The sequence below is a fragment of the Candoia aspera genome, chromosome 4 (genome assembly GCF_035149785.1).
Source record: "Candoia aspera isolate rCanAsp1 chromosome 4, rCanAsp1.hap2, whole genome shotgun sequence".
NCBI lineage: Eukaryota > Metazoa > Chordata > Lepidosauria > Squamata > Boidae > Candoia > Candoia aspera.
Genome location: NC_086156.1, coordinates 6,143,698 through 6,163,964, shown reverse-complemented (window position 1 = coordinate 6,163,964; position 20,267 = coordinate 6,143,698). Strand labels below are relative to the sequence as shown.

Sequence of the window (20,267 nt, the reverse complement as noted above, 5' to 3'; positions counted from 1 at the left end):
GTTGGAACGTCACCCAGAATTCCCAGCCTGGTGGCCAACCTCAACAGTACCCATGGCTGGCCAAAAACCTGAGTGTTAACTTCCCAACATATCTGGGCTAGGGGAGGCAGATGTAAAATGATAACATTTGTGGAAAAGAAGGCACACAAACATACATACAGGTAGTCCTCATTTAGTGACTCCCTCATTTAGCAACCGTTCACAGTCACGATGGTGATGAAAAAGTAACTTTATGGCCAACCCTCGCATTTATGACCTTCGCAGGTCTGTAAAGCAAAGGAAAGCTGAAGTAAGGTCATAAGCACAGTCGCGGTTTCACTTAGCTACTGTTTCACTTAATGGCCAAATTGCCAGTTCCAATTATGGTCGCTAAAGGAGGACTACTATATATATATATATATATATATATATATATATATATATATATATTAGAAAGACCATTCATAACATATACATTATTACAGCATTGCTACAGCAGCTACTTGATTGCTCTCTCTTCCTCTCCATCCCAAAATTCTTGCTATAGAATGCAAGGTCATACATTGCCATAAATAAATGCACTAATATAAGTAAGACCTTAAAATGAAAGTATGCGCTCAGGTTTATCTGTGTATAGGTATAAATATTTACTGTATTACAGTTTAGCGTCTCCGTAATCACACTCCGGCTGTGACCTTGTGCTGGCTCCCCTCCCGCCCTCCTTGTGCATATATAAATATAAACGTTGAGCAAAGTGGGAAAGAGCAGGGTCAGAGGCCATGCCTCTCTAACACGGCGACGCCCCCTTCCTTCAGGGCTTACCTGCCTTCCTGCTGCCTTTGCAACCAATGCCTAACAAGGGTGCTTCAACGGTTGTGTAGTGACAGCATTACATTCTGTAAACAATATTGTAAAGTGTTCTAAACGAGAGAGAAACATTTAAACAATTGACTCTTTATCTCGGTCAGCTGATAACTGATCGTCTAGTGGTTCATCACTTCCACTGGAGTCTGTCGGCCTCAGCTGGAAGTTCTCACTGGTGCCCCGGGTGACACTATCATAGGAAGGGGGGAAGGAAGTGGAAGAGACAGTTTCTGATTTGTCTATTGGCTTCCCGTAGTTTTCACTCATCATGAAGGCAATGAGGCCTTCCTTCTCTGGTGCCTCATCCTCAAGATGGCAAGTTTTTTGGCGGTATAAGAAGGAAGCTTGCTTGAGGGAGCGCTGGAAAAGGTGGCTTCTGTAAGCCCTCTGGATGACAATGGCAGACACCTCTTCCTGTTTTCGCCTCAGTGTGGTGGTGATGGGTTCATAAGAAATCTTCGATGGGTTGGCCGCCATGAATTTTTCCTCCATCTGTATTTTAAGGGCATCCATCTCTCCAGATTCTCCCAGCACTCTTTTGGTGAAAGCAAACAAAATATCTAAGCAATGGATCCTGTCTCCACTCACCATGGGAAGGTCCATTGCTATGAGCTTAATTTGGTTGGGTTTTGCAATGCGCAAGGGTTCTGGCAGAGCATCTGCAAAATTGGGAAGGGCAGCATACTCAATAAACTGAGTAGCTTCGGGGTCAAACTTCTCCCAAGCTTCATAAAACATATCAAAGTCATCCTCACTTAGAGGCTCTGTACTCTCTTCAGTGGCAACACTGAAGTTCTCTAAAATAATAGCTATGTACATGTTTACAACAATGAGAAAAGAGATGATGATGTAAGTAACAAAGAACAGAATTCCCACTGCAGGACTGCCACAGTTTCCCCTTGAGCCATTCGTGTTAGTGTAGCTGGGGTCACAATATGGTGGCCCCGTGTTCAAAATGGGGTTGAGAAGAGCATCCCAGCCAGCTGACGTAGTGATTTGGAAGAGGCAAAGCATGCTGTTGGCAAACGTCTGGAAGTTGAACATGTCATCAATCCCATACTCTTTCTTAACATAGGCAAAGTTGGCCATGCCAAAGATGGCATAAATAAACATAACCAGGAACAGGAGGAGCCCAATATTGAACAACGCAGGGAGGGACATCATTAAGGCAAACAAAAGAGTTCGGATTCCTTTGGCACCTCTTATAAGTCTCAGGATCCGACCTATCCGAGCCAAGCGGATGACTCGGAACAGGGTGGGGGAAAAGAAGTATTTCTGGATGATGTCGGACAGCACTGAGCCTTGGGAGAAGAGAGAGGAAGGTAAAAAATAAACATCCAGTTAGTGCTCTAGAAGGATAGTGACTGCAGAGACATACAAGTACCCAGATAAACAAATCAGAACAATCCACTGGTTTATAAACTATCCATGTGAAAGCTCAGTTGAGCATGCAAATAGGGATTGCCCGGACATCAGCTGAGTCCTGTCCTTTCCTTCCCATTTGATATTTACTACATTCTTAATGTTTCCATTACCTGTGGTATATATTACAATGATTTATGGATTCTTTTATTGTACCAGTTGTGGTTGCTTAGATGGAAACATCATGCAAATATTGTAAACAAACAAACATACAAACAATTCTTAGTACACAAAAGCAGATCTTCCGCATTAGGCTGGCTGTGTAGCCTAGGAAATCTGACTGTGAGTATAAGAGAAGACCTGCTTGTTCGAGAACAATGGGTCCATTTTGTCCAGCATCCTCTGTCCACTGATGGTCAACAAGAAGCCTCTACAAGCAGGGCTGGAAGGAGAAGTCCTCTCCCACTCTTGTTCCATAGAATCATAATGATTAATGACTTCAAGGGAACAGCTCATGAAATGAATATGTCATATTGAATACTGTTGTGTATACATGCATTAAATAAACAGAGATAGTCCTCTATTTAATCAGTAGGGCACAGGGAAGCCCCTATGGGCATATACTGTAGGTCATCGTGTTATACTGCATACACAAAACTGTGCAAGTGTTAGGGGCCAGCCAGAGCAGGAAGAGGATTCCACAAATGCAACAATTCTAATTTGGCCAAATGAAGTCACAACACAGTTGTAGTTCTGTGTTCAGATGACATTTCAGTGCAGATCAGCTGCCCATCTACAAGGACACCTGCTTCAAAGGTAGCCAGCACATGCTGCTGTTATCAATAATCAAGATGGAAGAAGAGCCTGCTCTTGCCACTTCTGCATTTAAGGCTAAGCTGGAGATTCTTCAAACAGTTGAGAATTTAAAGAATGTCCAGTTTTGGTTAGACTAATGAAGGGAAAAGAAGGTGGCTGAAAAGGATGAAGTGAAATATTATAGTGGAGAGAAGACAGGTGGGAGGATTCTTGGTTTGGCATGGTGATCAGTTTTCCGAATGTCCCATAATACCTTTGGTACATGATTGTTGCTCATTACCTTTGGGAAAATTTCCAAATTATGGGTTGTGTCTGATAGTTACAAATGGTTATTTAGATGAACCAGAGATATCCAGGGACAATCCAGAGTTTGGTCAGTATGTCCAAATACCATAAATTATGACCAACATAGGCTGTTTTCTGATTATTTTCATGCAACTTTTTAGCTAAAATGTGTACAAAGATGTACAATATATAAGAGAAACCTGAATACAAGAAGACATAAATTAATGGCATGTATTTTGAGAAAATCGTAGCAAAAATGTGTGAAATGCATATTAACTAAAAGTACACGGATGTGAGCAAAAATTCATGCAACCTTCATGTGCACATTATTAATCATATTAATATTGTTTATATTATTGATTATAATTCTTTTGAAAACTGATGAGAAAATGGGACAGAATGAACATGCACATAAAAAGGAATGAACGTTCTGAAAATGAAAACAGACAGATTTGTCTAGTTTGACCTACCAACAATTGATAGAATCACGACTACAAAATCAAATATATTCCATCCATTGGTGAAATAGTAGTGCCTCAGAGCTGTCATTTTGAAAATACACTCTGCAGTGAAGATTGCAACAAAGACCATGTTGATTCTGTGAAGGATGTTCACTTTTTCTGGGCTCTGGTCATCGGTTTCCACCATCATGGTCACCATGTTTAGGCAAATCAGAAGCATGATGCAAACATCAAAGGCTTGATTTGAGACAATGTCAAAGATGAAACCTTGACACTTGTTCTGGAGATATTAAGGAGATATTAGTATGTCATAGCAGCCAGGTCACAGTACGGTATAACGTTGAATCTAGTCAAGTTTGAAATGAAAAATGACAACTTTTGAGTTGGACTGAGTTGAGATGGTTAACTGTACAAGAATATTTTGAACATAATAAATACTGTAATAGTAGCTTGGACTCTGATACTGAAAGCTGGGTCAACTTTTGTTGGTCAAAGCAGTGAGCAAGCAGATTAATGGGCAGCCTACTGGGTAATTTAAGAATAGTTGAAGACCGTTGCTTCAGAGATGTAGACTCCTGAACTACCCTCATGTATAAAAAAACCCTACATTGGTAGACCTTTCAGCATCTAGCCAATCTTGGCTAATTTCCACAAAACTAAACCAAGCAGGGCTGGACTTGGTGGGTATTTGGAAAGGAGACCACCATGGGTCTGAAGGCTGGACTGGAAACTAAGAAAATATCCCATTAAAGACCAAGATAAACCATTTCCACACTGCTGCCAATATCATGGATTCAAATGGAGGTGTTCCAAGAGTCACCAAAAGAGTCACCAAAAGTGGCATTCAACTGTTTGAATTCTTTCCTTTAGTACACCATTCCCATTCTGGCAGCAAACTGAATTCAAATGAGAGCTATCATGTCACTAAGGGAAGAAGGAAGGCCTGCATCAGAAGCTACAAGCCCTGTTGGATAAGTGAGATACTGAGCCTACAGTATGGCATTAATTCCTACGATACTCATTATAAGAAAATGGGAAAGTGAGGTGTGGTTAGGACCACTGGACTTGCCTGCCAGGAAAGAAGAGTACCATGTTTTATGACACAAAGCCTGATCACAATTCTCTGATATTAAGAATATCACAATATTCTGATTTATTTGAACAGAACTGAGTTGCAACCATGCTAACACACACAGGCTTTTTTTTAGAATTAATGGTTGAACTGCTTGTAGATACACCTATAAATGACAAACAAATCATATACCATCAAAGATTTCAATGGCTGGTATCGTTTGCAGAAGGGAAAGGACACCTTATCAAGAAATTGAAAGGTACACTTTGGGCTGCAAACACTGGATGGCCACTTTGTACTTGCAGTAAAAAGTTGGTGTTTTCTGTATACCTTTGCTGCCACCTAGCAGCCACCTGGATATTTGCAGCCCAGAGCTGGGAGTCCTAGTTTGGGAAGACTCACCAGTGGACGGGGGATAGGCTTCTGAGGTTTCTTGGATCCTAGTTTTTTCATGGCATTATAGTATTTTTTCTGCTCCTCCGTCATGAAGATATCTTGTCCACCTAAGTATAGGGAGATACCACTAACGTTATTTTGGTTTGGAAAAAACAGCAGGGGAAAAATACCTTAGATATTCAGGTTCATTACTGAACCTGAAGTATTCCCAGGAACATTACTCTAATTCACTACACCTTAAGAAAGGTTAAAATTTGTGGTGTACTGGTTAAGGAGCAGAAGACTTAAGTCCTGCTTTCTCCAAGCCATGGAAGCTGAAGAAGAGTCACACGGCAAGTGGGCAGCCATATAAATAGATTTAATTAATTAATACATTAGTTAATAAAATAAACTCCCAGTCCCTCTCTCAGCCCAACCTACTTCAGAGTGTTGATGTGGGGGGATATAGCAGGAGGGAGTGCTACATATGTTGCCTTGAGCTCCTGAATGAAAGGCGGGATAGAAATCTAACAAATAAATAAATTTGATTGCAGACAAAAGGCTGTGGATTTTCCCTGGCGCATCTTAGATATATTTACTTTTGGTTGGAAACAAAAGGAAACTGTCTTTTATCACGTGTGACTCCTGAGTGATCTCCTTCAGTGTTGTGCCATCTACTGCAAAACATGTGCAGGGCTGTCAGTCAGAAGGGGTCAAAAAAGTCAAGGTAGTGACTGCAACTGCGTGATCAAAGCCCCACTCTTCTTTTACATGCGTCACACATAAAAAGGGGCAAGATTTTGATTGTAAAATTGCGGCTGCCATATTGACTTTTTTCACATACAGCCCCACACCCCCAATGCCCCTGAGCATGTGTTCTCTTGCTGAGTGTGGTTGGTCTTACTTCCATTAAATTTGTTACCCACTTTTTGTTGCAAAAATAAGGCAAAATCAGTACAATATAGTGCACTATATCTTGGGTTTAAAAAAGAGAAAATGACAGCTAGAATCTTACACAGCTGTTGTATAAGATTCAAGTGGAACTACTTATCTTCTTCTTTTGTTGATTGAAATTGTCGATGATGACACCAATGAAGAGATTCAAGGTGAAGAAGGAACCAAAGATGATAAATGTCACAAAGTAGAGGTACATGTACAAGTTGTATTCCCATATAGGCTGCTCCTCCCTCTGCCAAGCAAAATGGGAAAGAAAAGGGGAACAGGATGAACATCTGTGTGGTCCTAAAACACCACCATTACTAAATTAAGCCATCTTTCCTCTAACCTAGTTGGGTTGGTTGACAATTATCATCATTCCAAACCAATAGCTGGCTTAGCTAATAAAAATAAGGAAGCCATTACAGCAGATCAAATTGGGGAACCCAGGGTTTCTCAATCAGGGTTCCATGGTTCCACGAAAGGTCACTAGGGTTCCCTGGGAGATCATGATTTATTTGAAAAATTATTTCAACTTCAGGCAACTTCACATTAAAGAGGTAAGTTTCATTCTTTATTTTCAGTTTAAGAACACTGTTGATGCATAGATACAGGCCTACCCATGAAACGGATATAATAGTTTTGTAGCTTCTGGCCTATATTTGAGCCTGACTGTGCAGGGGTTCCCCAGGCCTGAAAAATATTTCAAGGGTTCCTCCAGAGTCAAAAAGTTGAGAAAGGGGGAACCCATTGATGTGAGATAGTAGCTGATTGTTGTGAAAAAGAGCAAATGAGCTTTTGCATGCTCCTTCAGAAAGGGGCCAGAGCAGAAGAACTAGTGAGCATAACCCTAAGGTTCATCTCATATAGATTGCATTCTCCTTTATTGTGTGATTACTACAATGCAATCCTACACACTGGCCTCCCTCAGTTTAGTTTCCTCCAGATATGCCAGATTCCGTTCCAGATTTCCCAACCAGCACAACTACTAGAGAAGGGAAAATTGACCAAATGAGGCACTGGGGGTTGAATCTAAAAGTATCATCTGAATGAAGAGGAACCATTGTTCTCATACAGCAGCATTCAGTCTAATGGTGATTGTTCAAGAAGAGGATCCTGTAACTAAGGTTTTTGCATTACTCTTATTTATTTCAGTGAGGTCTTCACACAGGGCCAGTTTCTGTGGGCAGCTGCAGGGCTCCAATATTTTAGCTGGAGCATAGAAGTGACGTCTATTCTTAGCTTGAACTTTCTCCCCCTCCCCCCCTGCCTTGTGCTCCAAACCACACCGGATACTTGAGCCTAAAGGTTTTCTTTGGTTTCCCAAATTCCCACCACTGTAGCATCACCCAGGTGACTGTGTGTAATTGAAATGGTGGTCTCCAGTCATTTGGCACCGCTTCAAACATTGCTGCCAAGCATGAGCGTTTCCACTATAGGCAGTGAAGTTAACTGATATAACTTGATTCTCAGAAAATTGTTTTAAAAAACCAAGCGAAAAATGGCATTTTTTTAAAAAAAATAGTGCTTTAATTATTCCTTGCTGGCAAAACAAAAACAAAAACAAAAACAAAAACCAGCCAGTAGCAACAGGCTGCAGCTACTCTGCCCTTGGTTGGGAGTTGGCACTTACTAGCAGAAAACAAGCAAGCTGGCCTGGCAGGCCTGTTTTTTGCTGGCAAGTAAGGAATATGCTTTCATGGTGTCTGAGCATGCACAGTGATATTACTAAGCAAGCCATGCCCTGCAGCTGTGTCATGAAACAGATGTGTAAAGGAAGGGAATACACAAGTCACTGCAAGACAGGACTTGCCATAGGTTGTCCCCACTTTGCTGTGGACAATCCTGCTGCCATGTATGCCTGCCCAGTATAGTCCACCAAGAGAGCTAATTCCTCAGTTATAGGGAAATCATTTCCCCATGAGTTCACCCATTGTTAGCAAACAATGTACAGAAAAAAGCCAGTGGGGGAGGGAAACAAAGCACTAGACAAAAGCAGCCCACCTCTCGTGAATCTACCGCTGCATACATAATCTCCATCCAACCTTTAAAAGTTGCCTAGAAAAAAAAGAAGAAGAGAAATGCATTAGATTTAGGCAGTGATAATCAGCCACGACTTTCTTACTTTGTGCTTTATCTGCAGTTTGGTGGTGGTGATGGTGGTGGTGAGGATACTTCTCAGGGCTATTAATAAAATAGCAACATGGTCCCCTGAATTCGGGCTAGCATTAAAGCCTAGAGATAGTCTCCAAGTTGGATGTCTGAACCTTCTAATGATTTAAAACATGAGATTGCCTTGGGTGTGAGGAGGAGGAGGGGGAGGGGGAGGGGGAGAGGGGGAAGGGAGGGGGAGGAGACAACAACCCTGTGGAGCTCTCACTGCAGGGTTTGGGGAATGAGAAGCAATAAGCATTCCTTCCAAGACTTTCTCTGGGACCAATTTGGGCCAATTCTTCTGTCCCCCAATAGCTCCCACATCCCATTCCATATTGTTCTCTTGGAACACTGAGCCCTCCCACCTTCCTCTAAATTGGTCAATTCCCTTTCCTTGTTGAGAAGACAGGAAATTATCTAGATGGCAAGCTCTTGCCCATGTAAAGAATGTACCTCTAGGGACTCTTTTGAGAATCACAATATACAGCTTTCTTGAAGTGGATTTAGAACACCAGAAGACACTGAGAAATATTGGCTTTTTTATTAATGATTCTCTCCTGAAATGCAGGCATGCTATAGTCTAACACTGAGGGTAAATGAAAAAGGGTACTATGTACTATGGTAACTACCAGTTACATAGCCTTCACCATCATGACTTTTGTCATTGTATGTTTACCTCTGAGTCTCTGAGAAGGTTTCAGCCTTCTGCCCATGGAACAAAAACTGACCTCTTCTCTTCCTTACACCCCACATTTAGGATGTAACTGTGTATTCCCAATATATCAAGCCAAGACAGATGAATGAATAAGAATGAAGACAAATATATCCCAATCCAATGAGAACAGACCTGCACTGATTTGTTGCAAACAAGAACAAATCACAGCATTCAACTCATAGCTACCCAAAATGCAACATTTACATGCATTCCATTACTTCTGAGTCTTGGCAAAATGGGATAAATCAGAGAATAATTATGTGAATTCCCCAGTCATCCAAACAGCCATTGTTTTGAATGAAAACAAAAAGGTCGTAATACTCGAATTTAAACTTTAAACTTGAATTACTTTTATTTAAAGTGAAAATTTAAAAGAAATATGCATCCCTTGAGCCCACCCTCTAATTTTTCCTCACTGTTGTGTATAGTGTGTCCATGATTTTTTTTCTTCCTCCATTAGAAGTCAGTGGCTCCATAAACAGAGACAGTGGAAAAACCCTAAGTACTGAAATAATGGTTAGAATTATATCGCAACGGATTATTTTAACTGTTTCATTCATGCTCTAAATCCCCTATCTGATCATTTCAAGTGCTAAACTATACAATAGGAGAGAAGGTGTGGAGTACATACAAGGTAACATCATTAGTGCAGGAGATGTGGGGAAATGACATTACCCAGAATGGTAATGAAACATTTATAATCCCAAAACCTATCTCAGAGAACATGCTAAACTATACCTCAGATGATTAACCTGTAGGGCCTGGGGGAATGTCCTCATCTATTATTCATGGTATAGTGGTCCAAAAGCCAATGTATTACAGTGATGTTGGCCTAGGAGCAGACAGACACAGGTTCAAGTCCACCTTCAGCCATGGATGCTCCCTGGGTGTCTTGGGGCGAGCTGCTGTTCCTCAGCCCAGTCTGCTCCATGATCTTGGAGATATTGAAGGAGGGAGTGCTATACACACTACTCTAAGCTCCTGACATAAAAGCAGGCTATAAATCGGAAGGAAGGAAGGAAGGAAGGAAGGAAGGAAGGAAGGAAGGAAGGAAGGAAGGAAGGAAGGAGATAGTTATGGAAATATTGATATAGACCCTGGGAAAAAGGACAGACTCATTCATGGATTTAAAAAAAACAACCACCAACCAGCTGGAGCTTAGAAGAACAGATAATGTAACAGGCTGTTTCCCTGAAACAAATGATGATCTAATCCTACATATTGATCCTTCTGCAGGTGGTTTAATAATTTCTTCCCTTGCCTCCTGATGTTTCTGTAAACCTTGTGGATAGAAATTTGAGCTTCTTACAACACCTTTTCACTTAAAAGCCATTTCTTCTGCTCTGGAAGTTTAAGGCAGGAAGAAAAAGGTTCTGTAGCATGCCCTTCAAAGTGTGCCTAATTTTTCCTTGCATTACTTTCCTATCGGTGAGCAGTCTTGCATATCTCTGCATGACATTTTCATCCTGGGGGTGTTATTTGAGCTAAATTCCAGATGGAGGAGAAATGTGGCATTTATCATTTTAAAAAAGTCATTGTAGCTCATGAATTGATCAGATAGTGCCAAGATACTGATGGAAGGCAGAACTGTTGAAGCAAAGGTCCCCCCTCTCTTTTCACACAAGGGAAGGCAGCAGTGAGATAATCTAAAGCTCCTTTGGAGTTCTGGAATCCTTCACAAGACGCTTTTGCAAAGAAGTGATGATAGCATGAAAAATGAGGCCAGGGAGAAAAAAAAATATCAGAGAATTAGGAGCCACTTACAGTCCCGATCTGGAGGTGGCAAAAACTTCAGTGGTGTGTTGTGTGATACTCTCCTTCCTGGAAGACATCCAGGTAAATATTATCTCATATTGAAACTGGTGGTGATGCTGGTGAGAGAGTGGAACGTGTTTAGACTGTTGACTGAATGAATTTCAGGGAACACTGGTAGGGGAAGGTTTCATTTTCATGGGAAGGGGAATGTACCCAGCAAACATCCTTCAGCTCACAACCAGTGGACTGTTGCCAATTTTCAATCAAAATAAAAAATGAATCCGACTGATAAACCAACAAGGCCATGATATCAAGTTGTACTTAAGAGCCAAAAAGTTATGCCTTGGTAGAGGTGCCCAGTGGTCAACAAATAGAAGCAAACTAGTTTTGATTTTGGTTCTTTTCCTCTCCTAGTCTATTAAAAGCCCCTCTGTTCACATGGATAATATTATCTTTGTCATTTACCCAGGCAAACATGTGAGCTATCTAGCTACTTGTAGTTAGCAAAGTTGCAAAACTCAATTCTTGGCACCTCTATCTGAAATGTCAGTAACACTGTAGGAAAATGAAATTGAGCTTCAACTCAGCCCTGAGAAGACTAAATTGGGAGATGAGAAGCAGAAAGGGGTACAGTGAAGCTTGATATCAGAAGCAATATTGATTCTTTTCCAAGTGGGAGACTTGGTAAGTCTGCCCACCTTCCCCTGCTCCCATTGATAATACTGTACACTGCTTTCTTCAGTAAGACCAATTTATGGCAAAAGTTCACACTTCAGACTCAGTTCCTGACAACTCCAGAAAGCCAGCTGGTGTAGCAGCTAAGGTGCTGGGCTGGAAACCAGGTAAATGCCAGTTCTAGTCCCCCCCCCTCCCCCTTAGGCATGAAAGCTACTTGAGTGACTTTGGTCCAGTCACTCTTTTTCAGCCCAACCCATCTCACAAGATTGTTGATGTAGGACAAATAGGAGGCGGGAGCATTCGGTATGTAGGCTGCCTTGAGTTGACAAAAAAAAAGTGGGATAAAAATATAATAAAAAAATAAAGATAAAAACTCCACAGATGGGCCCTGCTTGAAACTTTGGTAAGTTATTGTCAGTAGGAGCAAACCATCCTGAACCGGATGAATCAAAAGTTTCCCTCAGTATAAGGCAACTTCCTCTGATTCCTATCTTATGAAATGTATGGAAATGGATTGATCTCTTTGAAAGCAGCCATCACTATTGGTTTCTCTTACTACACTCCTAATGACCTCATTATCCAGGACCTAATAAAGGCTGTGTGCTACATGGTCTTTCCTCATCTGCTGCAATGGAGGATAAAGGGTTGATAGATGTGGGGGTCCCTCTTCCACCCAACCTGCCCTCAACAATGGGATGTGATTGATAAATAGTCCATCTTATTCCAATACTTGGAATATTGAGAAGTTCACAGCATGCCATTTCAACTCATGGAGGACAATTATCCTAAGAACAAAACCTTAAGCTGTTAAATCCATGAATGACAGCATGTTGAATCCTAACTCAGTATCTGCAGACAGCAAAAAGGCCTCCAATGATTATAACAAAAACACAGGGGGTGGGGATATTCAGGCAGTGATACAGAGAACTGGAGTCTTAAATGTATACCTTCATTTCAATCCATGAAATGTTGGATGATACAGTAAGGAGTTAACTCATGAACTGTGCTTCTTTTCCTGCACCAATCATTGAAGGCTAGTCTCTTATTTTGGGAAGGGACTATAGCTCAATGGCAAACTACATGCAAGCAGATCTAATCTTTGGTTCAAAGGGATCTCAGGGCAATGGAAGGCAGCCACAGAGTATTGCTCACAATGCTGGGCTAAATATCCATCAGTCAGTGATCTGAGTCAATTTCATGTGTCCACAAGACATTTTTTTCATCCCCACCCTTTTGGCTTCTAAGAGTGCAGAAGGCATAATCAACACCTACTCAAGTGTGCACCCCTGGAAGATAAACAAAAAGAAAGCCAATGTTTTTCAAGGGAGTAGGATTTTTGAGCTGACTACAAATGTCTTTGCTGAGTCATCCCATTTTTTCTACATGGATGTCCACCTAGGTCATGTTTTGTTGTTGAAAAAACATAATGGAACTATTACCAAGGCTGGCTTGTCAATCCGCCCAAGATTTTCCCAATAATGGCTGGGTACAACAACAGGTTAAACTACATTGTTAACAAACTATGCTTTCTGTGTTCTCATAATACTCTAAGCTGGAACAAACATATCACACTAGGGCTTAATGTGATGGCCTGGTTCACATAACAAACCTAGATAAAATGTGATTTAGCCACTGAACTTTGTAAACCAGGTTGAAATTAGCCTGGCTTTTCCAGGTAGTGTCATGGCATCAAGAGTAAGGTCTGGTTTTCCAGGGTTGGCCCTGCTCTTCATCAAATCATGACTAGGCCAGTTCAAGACATTTTTCCTATTAAGGGTGAAAAGACAGATGTGATATTTTCTAGCCCAGTATTTTGACTTAGTTCTAATGGGAATACTATCTGGTGATCCAGCACAAGCCCACTGAAGTGTGGGCATGGCATTTTGCCTCCTATTTTGTTTTAGAAATCTACTTGCTATTTTAAGCCCCCTGTCTCAATATTACTAATTGCAAGCAGAAAAAACAAACAGATAAAAATGTTTGGCTCTCAAATTCTGCATTGTCAAGAAATATTGGTGCGTCATGACATAGATCTATGCAATGCCCTACTAAATGTACCAGAAAGTTGGGTTCTGCAAAAACAGCATAAAATGGCCCCTCTTTCCTAAAGAGACCATTTCTATCAATATAGAAGATACATATTTGCTAGTTTAGCTTTCAGCAAAGAAATGGGAAACCAGACTACTGTACTGTATGTATTCACTCTGGAGACTTAAGTATACAAGAGTGTAAATGCAACTGCTTCATCACAAAGGAAGGGAATGATGGGCCGTCTAATCTAATTCTTTCATGTGAAGGAAGGAACTGCAAAGATAATCCTTGCTGAGAGAGAAGGGGAAGGGTTACAGCCTCATCTGCAATGTGGTAAATAGGCAAGTCAGCCTGAAATAGACAGGGAGACCGGCAAATGCAAGACCATGTTGCACAGATTCAAATTAACAGAAATGTCTGTACCTCTGCAGTTCCTTTATGTCTTTATCACTAAGGAGCGTGGAAGTTATCTAAGAGATAAATGAGTCAGATTATACTGTTAGAAACAGACCTTGTCAACGGACTACCACCATCTTTCTCTATTTCACAACTACCTGAAGATATCCCTAGGCTGGATAGATTCTTGGATTGACCCAGCATTCCATATAGCATCCCATATCTTGGGGACCAAAATATTAGCCCAGTGGAGGACCTGGCCCCCCAACATCACCTTCATCCAGGACCTGAGACAGTCAAAGGCACAGACGGAAAGACCAACTCTGAAACCTCCATGCAGAAGTATCTCCAGAGACAACAGACAGGAGTGCATTGGAAGCACTCCATAATTATGAAGCAAACACAGCAATCTCCCATTTTTTACACTGCAATTTTAAAAAATGATGCGGATTGTTCTTTACATGGGACAATGCAGGGTTATGGCTTCATGGACAAAGGATGAAACAGGAAGAAAACAGCAGTAAGCAATACATTTGTAAAAAGGGGTGGAAAGAGGTAAGGAGAGAATAAATCAAAACTCTGGTGTGAAACTTTTTCCAGCGTGGGATTCCTCCCCAAAAAAGTGGGGAAAGCTGAAACAAAGTAGTGGGTTGGGGTACGAAAAATGATTCAAATTACAATTAATCAAATATAGCTAATATTAAAGGTAAAGGTTTCCCTTGATGAAAAGTCCAGTCGTGTCCGACTCTAGGGGGCGGTGCTCATCTCCGTTTCTAAGCCTTAGAGCCGGCGTTGTCCATAGACATTTTCCGGGTCATGTGGCCAGCATGATGACACGGAACGCCGTTACCTTCCCGCCGAAGCGGTACCTATTGATCTACTCACATTTGCATGGTTTCGAACTGCTAGGTGAGCAGGAGCTGGGACGAGCAACGGGAGCTCACCCCGCCGCGCGGTTTCGAACCGCCGACCTTCCGATCGGCAGCTCAGCGGTTTAACCCGCAGCGCCACCGCGTCCCCTATATAGCTAATATTACTCCCCCATTTTTCATAATTTCCTCCTCCTCTCATATTCCACATCAGGAGTCCAGAGGCCACATTTATGAAGGGAGGGGGGCTTCTGTGGCCTTTCTGTTGCCAACAGTGCATTTCTGCTTGTGACTGTAGTAACTTTCTAAAGTTGACTTCACTATTTGTAAAGAAGCATCCATAAATATTCCAAGTCATCCATAACTAATCCAGTATCCCTGCTAAATAATTTGGAATGCTATGAAAAGAAAATCAAGAACATTCTATGAACAAGGCAATCCCCAGAAACTGGAACTGCTGCTAAAGCAAAGGCATCAGGTCTTACTGCAATCCTGAGTCCTCAATTATTTTCTCTTGCTACCTTTCCCATTGTGGTCCATGCGAGGGAGGTCCATGACATTTAATGCTGGCTTGCCATCAAATTTATAATTTTTTCACCTCTGACATGATATCTCCTAACATGACTCAGTGCTGATGTTTGATTGTTTAAGTTTGTTTGTTTATTTATTTATTTATTTATTTATCAAATTTTGCCACTGCCCATCTCCCCGCCAAAGGGGGGACTCTGGGCAGTTTACAACCAGGATAAAACATTAAAATACCATAAAAATATAAATACAAATATAATATGCAAATAAATACACTATGAAATCCAGATGACGAGGCTAGTTGGAAAATCGCTCACATATATCTAAGAGGCCATTTAAGGCGCTAACCATCTCCAGGAATGATTACTCCCCCTCCTGCCCCAAGCGAGGTGGCAAAACCAGGTTTTTAGTTGTTTACAAAAAGCCACAAGAGATCGAATCTGCCTTATCTCTGGGGGAAGGATGTTCCAAAGGGCGGGCACCACTGCAGAGAAGGCACACTTCCTGGACCCCGCCAGATGGAATTCTCTTATCGACGGGGTCCGTGCCCTCTCTGCATGATCAGGTGGGACGGGTGGATGTAATGGGGATGAGGTGGTCCCTCAAGTACTCTGGTCCCATGCCATGTACTCATTTGGAGAATTCCCTCCGATGGGAGGAGATGGGCAGGAACAAATTGGATAAATAAATAAATAAATAAATAAAGTTGTTTTATTGCTCTTATCATACTGCAACCTTAGAACAGCCTTCTCTAAGCAGATACCTCCCAGATGTGCTTGATTTCAATTTCCAAAGCTACCAACCAACCAACCAGTCAAAGTCACATTGGCTAGGAATTCTGGGAGTTGAGGTCCAGCACACCTGAAAGCACCAGGTCTGTGTTGAAACATGGGCTTGTAAATTCCTTAATAATTGAAAAGTATAATGTACCACCAGACATATTGGAAGAAGTATGTCAGACTTCATCGGGACGCGGTGGCGCTGCGGGTTAAACCGCTGAGCTGCCGATCGGAAGGTCGGCGGTTCGAAACCGCGCGGCGGGGTGAGCTCCCGTTGTTAATCCCAGCTCCTGCTCACCTAGCAGTTCGAAAACATGCAAATGTGAGTAGATCAATAGGTACCGCTTCGGCGGGAAGGTAACGGCGTTCCGAGTCGTCATGCCGGCCACATGACCCGGAAGTGTCTATGACAACGCCGGCTCCAAGGCTTAGAAACGGAGATGAGCACCGCCCCCTAGAGTCGGATTCGACTGGACTTTACGTCAAGGGAAACCTTTACCTTTACCTATGTCAGACTTCACAAAAGACCAGGTAATAAATCTCCTCTTTCCAGCAACTTAATACCCCACTTGGTAGCTAATTGCAGAAACTTTAAGGATGTGCTAAATGAGAAACTTTTACTGCAAATATGAAAGAAGTAATATGCACACAGAAGATCCACCCACTGCAGAGCACAGGAATCAAGCCTTATTTGTGTGCATGTCAGATCAAACACAAATTCAGGAACTCTGGATGGGAGACATGATCTTAGAAGAGGAATGTCTTCCATCGTGGCAGGATACTAGGAATGACCCTTCCATAATGGACATCTGCTATCATGTGACCCATACTTGCATAATCTAAAAACCAAGTATAGCCCCCGTTCTGCTTTGAGCTTTTTTCCCAAAAAGATTTTTATCTAAATTTACTGAATCTGACATCTCATATTGAATCAAGTGGACATTTCCTTGGTCAGGAGACATTTCTAACGACAGTGTTACTGCAATTTAAACTCACCACTTGGAGGAGAGCCAGATAACCTGCACCGACATTGTCGAAGTTGACTTTCACTACTGTCCAGTACAACTCTCCAGTGTCATTCAAATTTTGACAATCACTCTTGTTGTTGACAATTGTGTAGTTCAAAGGCTCATCACCTTCTGTCTTGTTAATGCATTTCCCAAACTTTCCAGCAAACAAGTTGACTCCCATGATGCTGAAGATGAGCCAAAAAATGAGGCAGACAAGCAGCACATTCATGATAGAAGGGATGGCACCTACCAAGGCATTGACAACCACCTTTGATGAAGGAGAAGACAACATGCAGTTAATTCCAGTGGATCTGCTGAATGCCCCACCTAAAAACTGGTTGCTCTAGACATTTCCTAATTCAAATTATGAACCTTGAAGAAATGCAGTTTAACAATAAACATATTTAACATATGGAACTATGGAACTCCCTTCTGTTTAGTGTTTTTATTAAAGAAAGAAAGGGAAAAAAAGTCAGATCCAATGACTTTACACAAGTTCATACAACTTGGGGAATTATCCAATCATCCATTCAAGATTTTGTATTAGCCTAATAAAGATTGGTTGATACTGTATCTAGTTTATTTAGCATTGCTTTTGATATCTGAGCTCTTCTCACCTAGATATGATTCCCTTCCTTTGACAACTGTAAGAAAATAAGTATCAAACTCACAACTTCCTACAGCAGATGGTGAAGCACAATGGGGAAATACCTCTTTTGTTGTGTTGACATGGAGCCATTAAAGCAATATTCAATTTCTGGAACAAAAGGTGGTTTCATAATGTGGTGTCTTGTTCCTAGTTGGTTTTGGTCATCAAAAGTATGTAGAAGGGCATTATTTTATCTATGGTTATTCCCACAAAATACTTTTGCCAGCTCAGAGTCCATTGTATAGAGCTTACTACAAGTTTAATATTTATAGGAACCTATCTTTTGATTAATAATTAATTTCGTATTGTCTACCAAAGCTTTAAGATGCATTTGCATAGCTATGGCTCTAGTAGATATGCCAAGAACAAGAAAGGGAGCTTTTCTTCTAATTAACAAATATGTCCAAGTTAAAATCTTTTGAAACTCACATTCAGGTGGTACACATACACACACCCCACACACACAACCATAGGTGTGAGCAATTCCAACATGTTTGAATATGCATTCACATGGAACAATGTAATGTATGAATTGCATAGTCAAGGTAATGTGGACATGATTATTAGAACATAGTTATGAGAATTGCTGCCAATTATATTTATGGTCATTTGTGCAAACATCATGTTCTCCAAATGAGTACAGTACATGACTCAACATGGTTGAAACTATTCATTTGTTCAAAACTATAGTGCCAACACTTGCATACATCAGTTCCATTCATTGCCGATTATGACTTTCTATCATCACAACCAGTTTAATTGAAATCAACCTCCTAATCCAAATTCTAATGGCATTTAAAACTGAAATACAATTTGGATTGGAGCTCAAGGTTTTACTGATTAGACATCTGTAGATCAATGAAATCTGGAAGGCTGATGGCAATTATCATCAAATAATTTAATTCAGGTATTGAATGGTCCAACTCATATGGCAGCAGAAGGTATCCCTCCCTTCACTAGACATTGATAAGAGGACAAATGCTCTGCCTGGTGGCTTGCAAGATGATCTGGTCAGCAGTTCTTTCCCCATTTTCTGACATGGTCATGATGCAAACTAGCTTCTACTTTGAACATTTATTGAGAGTATAATGGAGGACTGTTTCCCCAGTCCTTGGTTTGGAGCTGAAACACATTTTAATAACAGAAATTAACAGGATTTCCTCCTTGCTTTCATTGTTCAAGTCTTCATATATATTTCATATATTTGCAAATTTCTGCTTTCCTGTATCTTCCCAGCAGGATCCATGAGCAATATAAATTATTTCATGAGGCATGCAAAAATAATACTGCATAGTTGAGGACAGAATTATGTAAGTTCTGGTCAAAAGACCAAGAATGTAAATTGGAATGAGACCAATCAACTTTGGAAAGGTTTAGGACCAAAGAAACATACATCAAACAAGGCAAGGTAATACCATCATGGTAAGAAAAGTCACATTTGCAATATTGCACTGAAGCAATGGAAATGGGTATTTTAGCAGGATAAGAATTATCACCTCAAGCATGAAATATTTGAATAATATTGACATGCACTCCAACAGACAATACAACAATCAAATTACAGACACATCACTCAAAGTCTTCAGTCACCAATCTCCAGCATAAATGGGGGTTTATGCACACAGAACATTAAAGATCTGATATACCATTCAGCAAAAAACAATGTTGACCGAACAAAAAATTTAGAGCAGAGCTGCAATTGCCTTGCATTCAGTTGATTTCAGTTGTAGTTAGTTTTGTCAGGGTAAACTTTGCTGGATTGTTACTTCAAGACAGAAAGTTTTCTCAAAATTGTTATTTTCACTGGCTCAGACAACCTTGCCAGCTCAATATTTCTTCTCCTTGTTTTTATCAACTGCAAATATGTCCCTCTGTTGATTGTGTCTTTGATCTTCGCATCAGCTTTTCAGCCAGTGTCTTACTTCACCTTCCTTGGATTTCTGAAATGGAGGCTAAGCTGTATTGATCTCAAGAAATAACATGTTGTTTCAAGTGTGAATCGAATTATAGGAAATGTTACCTCTTATCTAATGGGTTGGTGGTAAACTTTCTGGCAAGCCAATAATACAGTTATTTCAATATAGCGTGTGTGCGTGTGTGTGTTTCAGTGTATAATTTATTATATTTTAATCACATAAGATTTATATTATGAAACTCTTTTGAAAACTTCATAGATAATGATAGTTTGTTGGATTTAAACCCTTTTTTCCTCTAGGAAATCAAGGTGGCATATGCAGCATTTTTGCCTTTAATTTTATCCCTTCAAACAAACAAGGGGTGTGGGTTGGGCTGACAGAGTGAAAGTCAGCCAGTAAGTGTCTGAGGTTGAAGATGGACTTGAACCTGGATTTCCCCTGTCCTAGTACAACAATTTAACCATTACACCACACCAGTTTAGGAAATGGGAGGAGACAAATTTAATAAATAAATAAATAAATAAATAAATAAAATGAACATGGAGGGTTCATTTGTTGTCAGGTTTTGCACTTGTATAACATTTTTCCATTTGTTCAAATCAGTCTTCCCTCACTTGATACCCAATAAGTAAGGGGA

General features: G+C 40.8%; 1 protein-coding gene across 1 annotated transcript in view; it reads right to left on the bottom strand.

Annotated features, from left to right (window-relative positions):
• Positions 1-467: 467 nt before the first annotated feature.
• The window catches only part of LOC134497608 (sodium channel protein type 5 subunit alpha-like), a 113,444-nt gene continuing 93,644 nt past the window's right edge, over positions 468-20,267 (bottom strand). Inside the window, exons 8-13 of the mRNA XM_063303333.1 lie at positions 17,052-17,333; positions 8,155-8,208; positions 6,262-6,403; positions 5,242-5,342; positions 3,777-4,047; positions 468-2,144 (exon numbers count right to left, since the gene is read on the bottom strand). Coding sequence (XP_063159403.1) covers positions 919-2,144; positions 3,777-4,047; positions 5,242-5,342; positions 6,262-6,403; positions 8,155-8,208; positions 17,052-17,333 — 2,076 coding nt within the window. The 3' untranslated portion in view covers positions 468-918. The remainder of the gene's footprint in view (positions 2,145-3,776; positions 4,048-5,241; positions 5,343-6,261; positions 6,404-8,154; positions 8,209-17,051; positions 17,334-20,267) is intronic.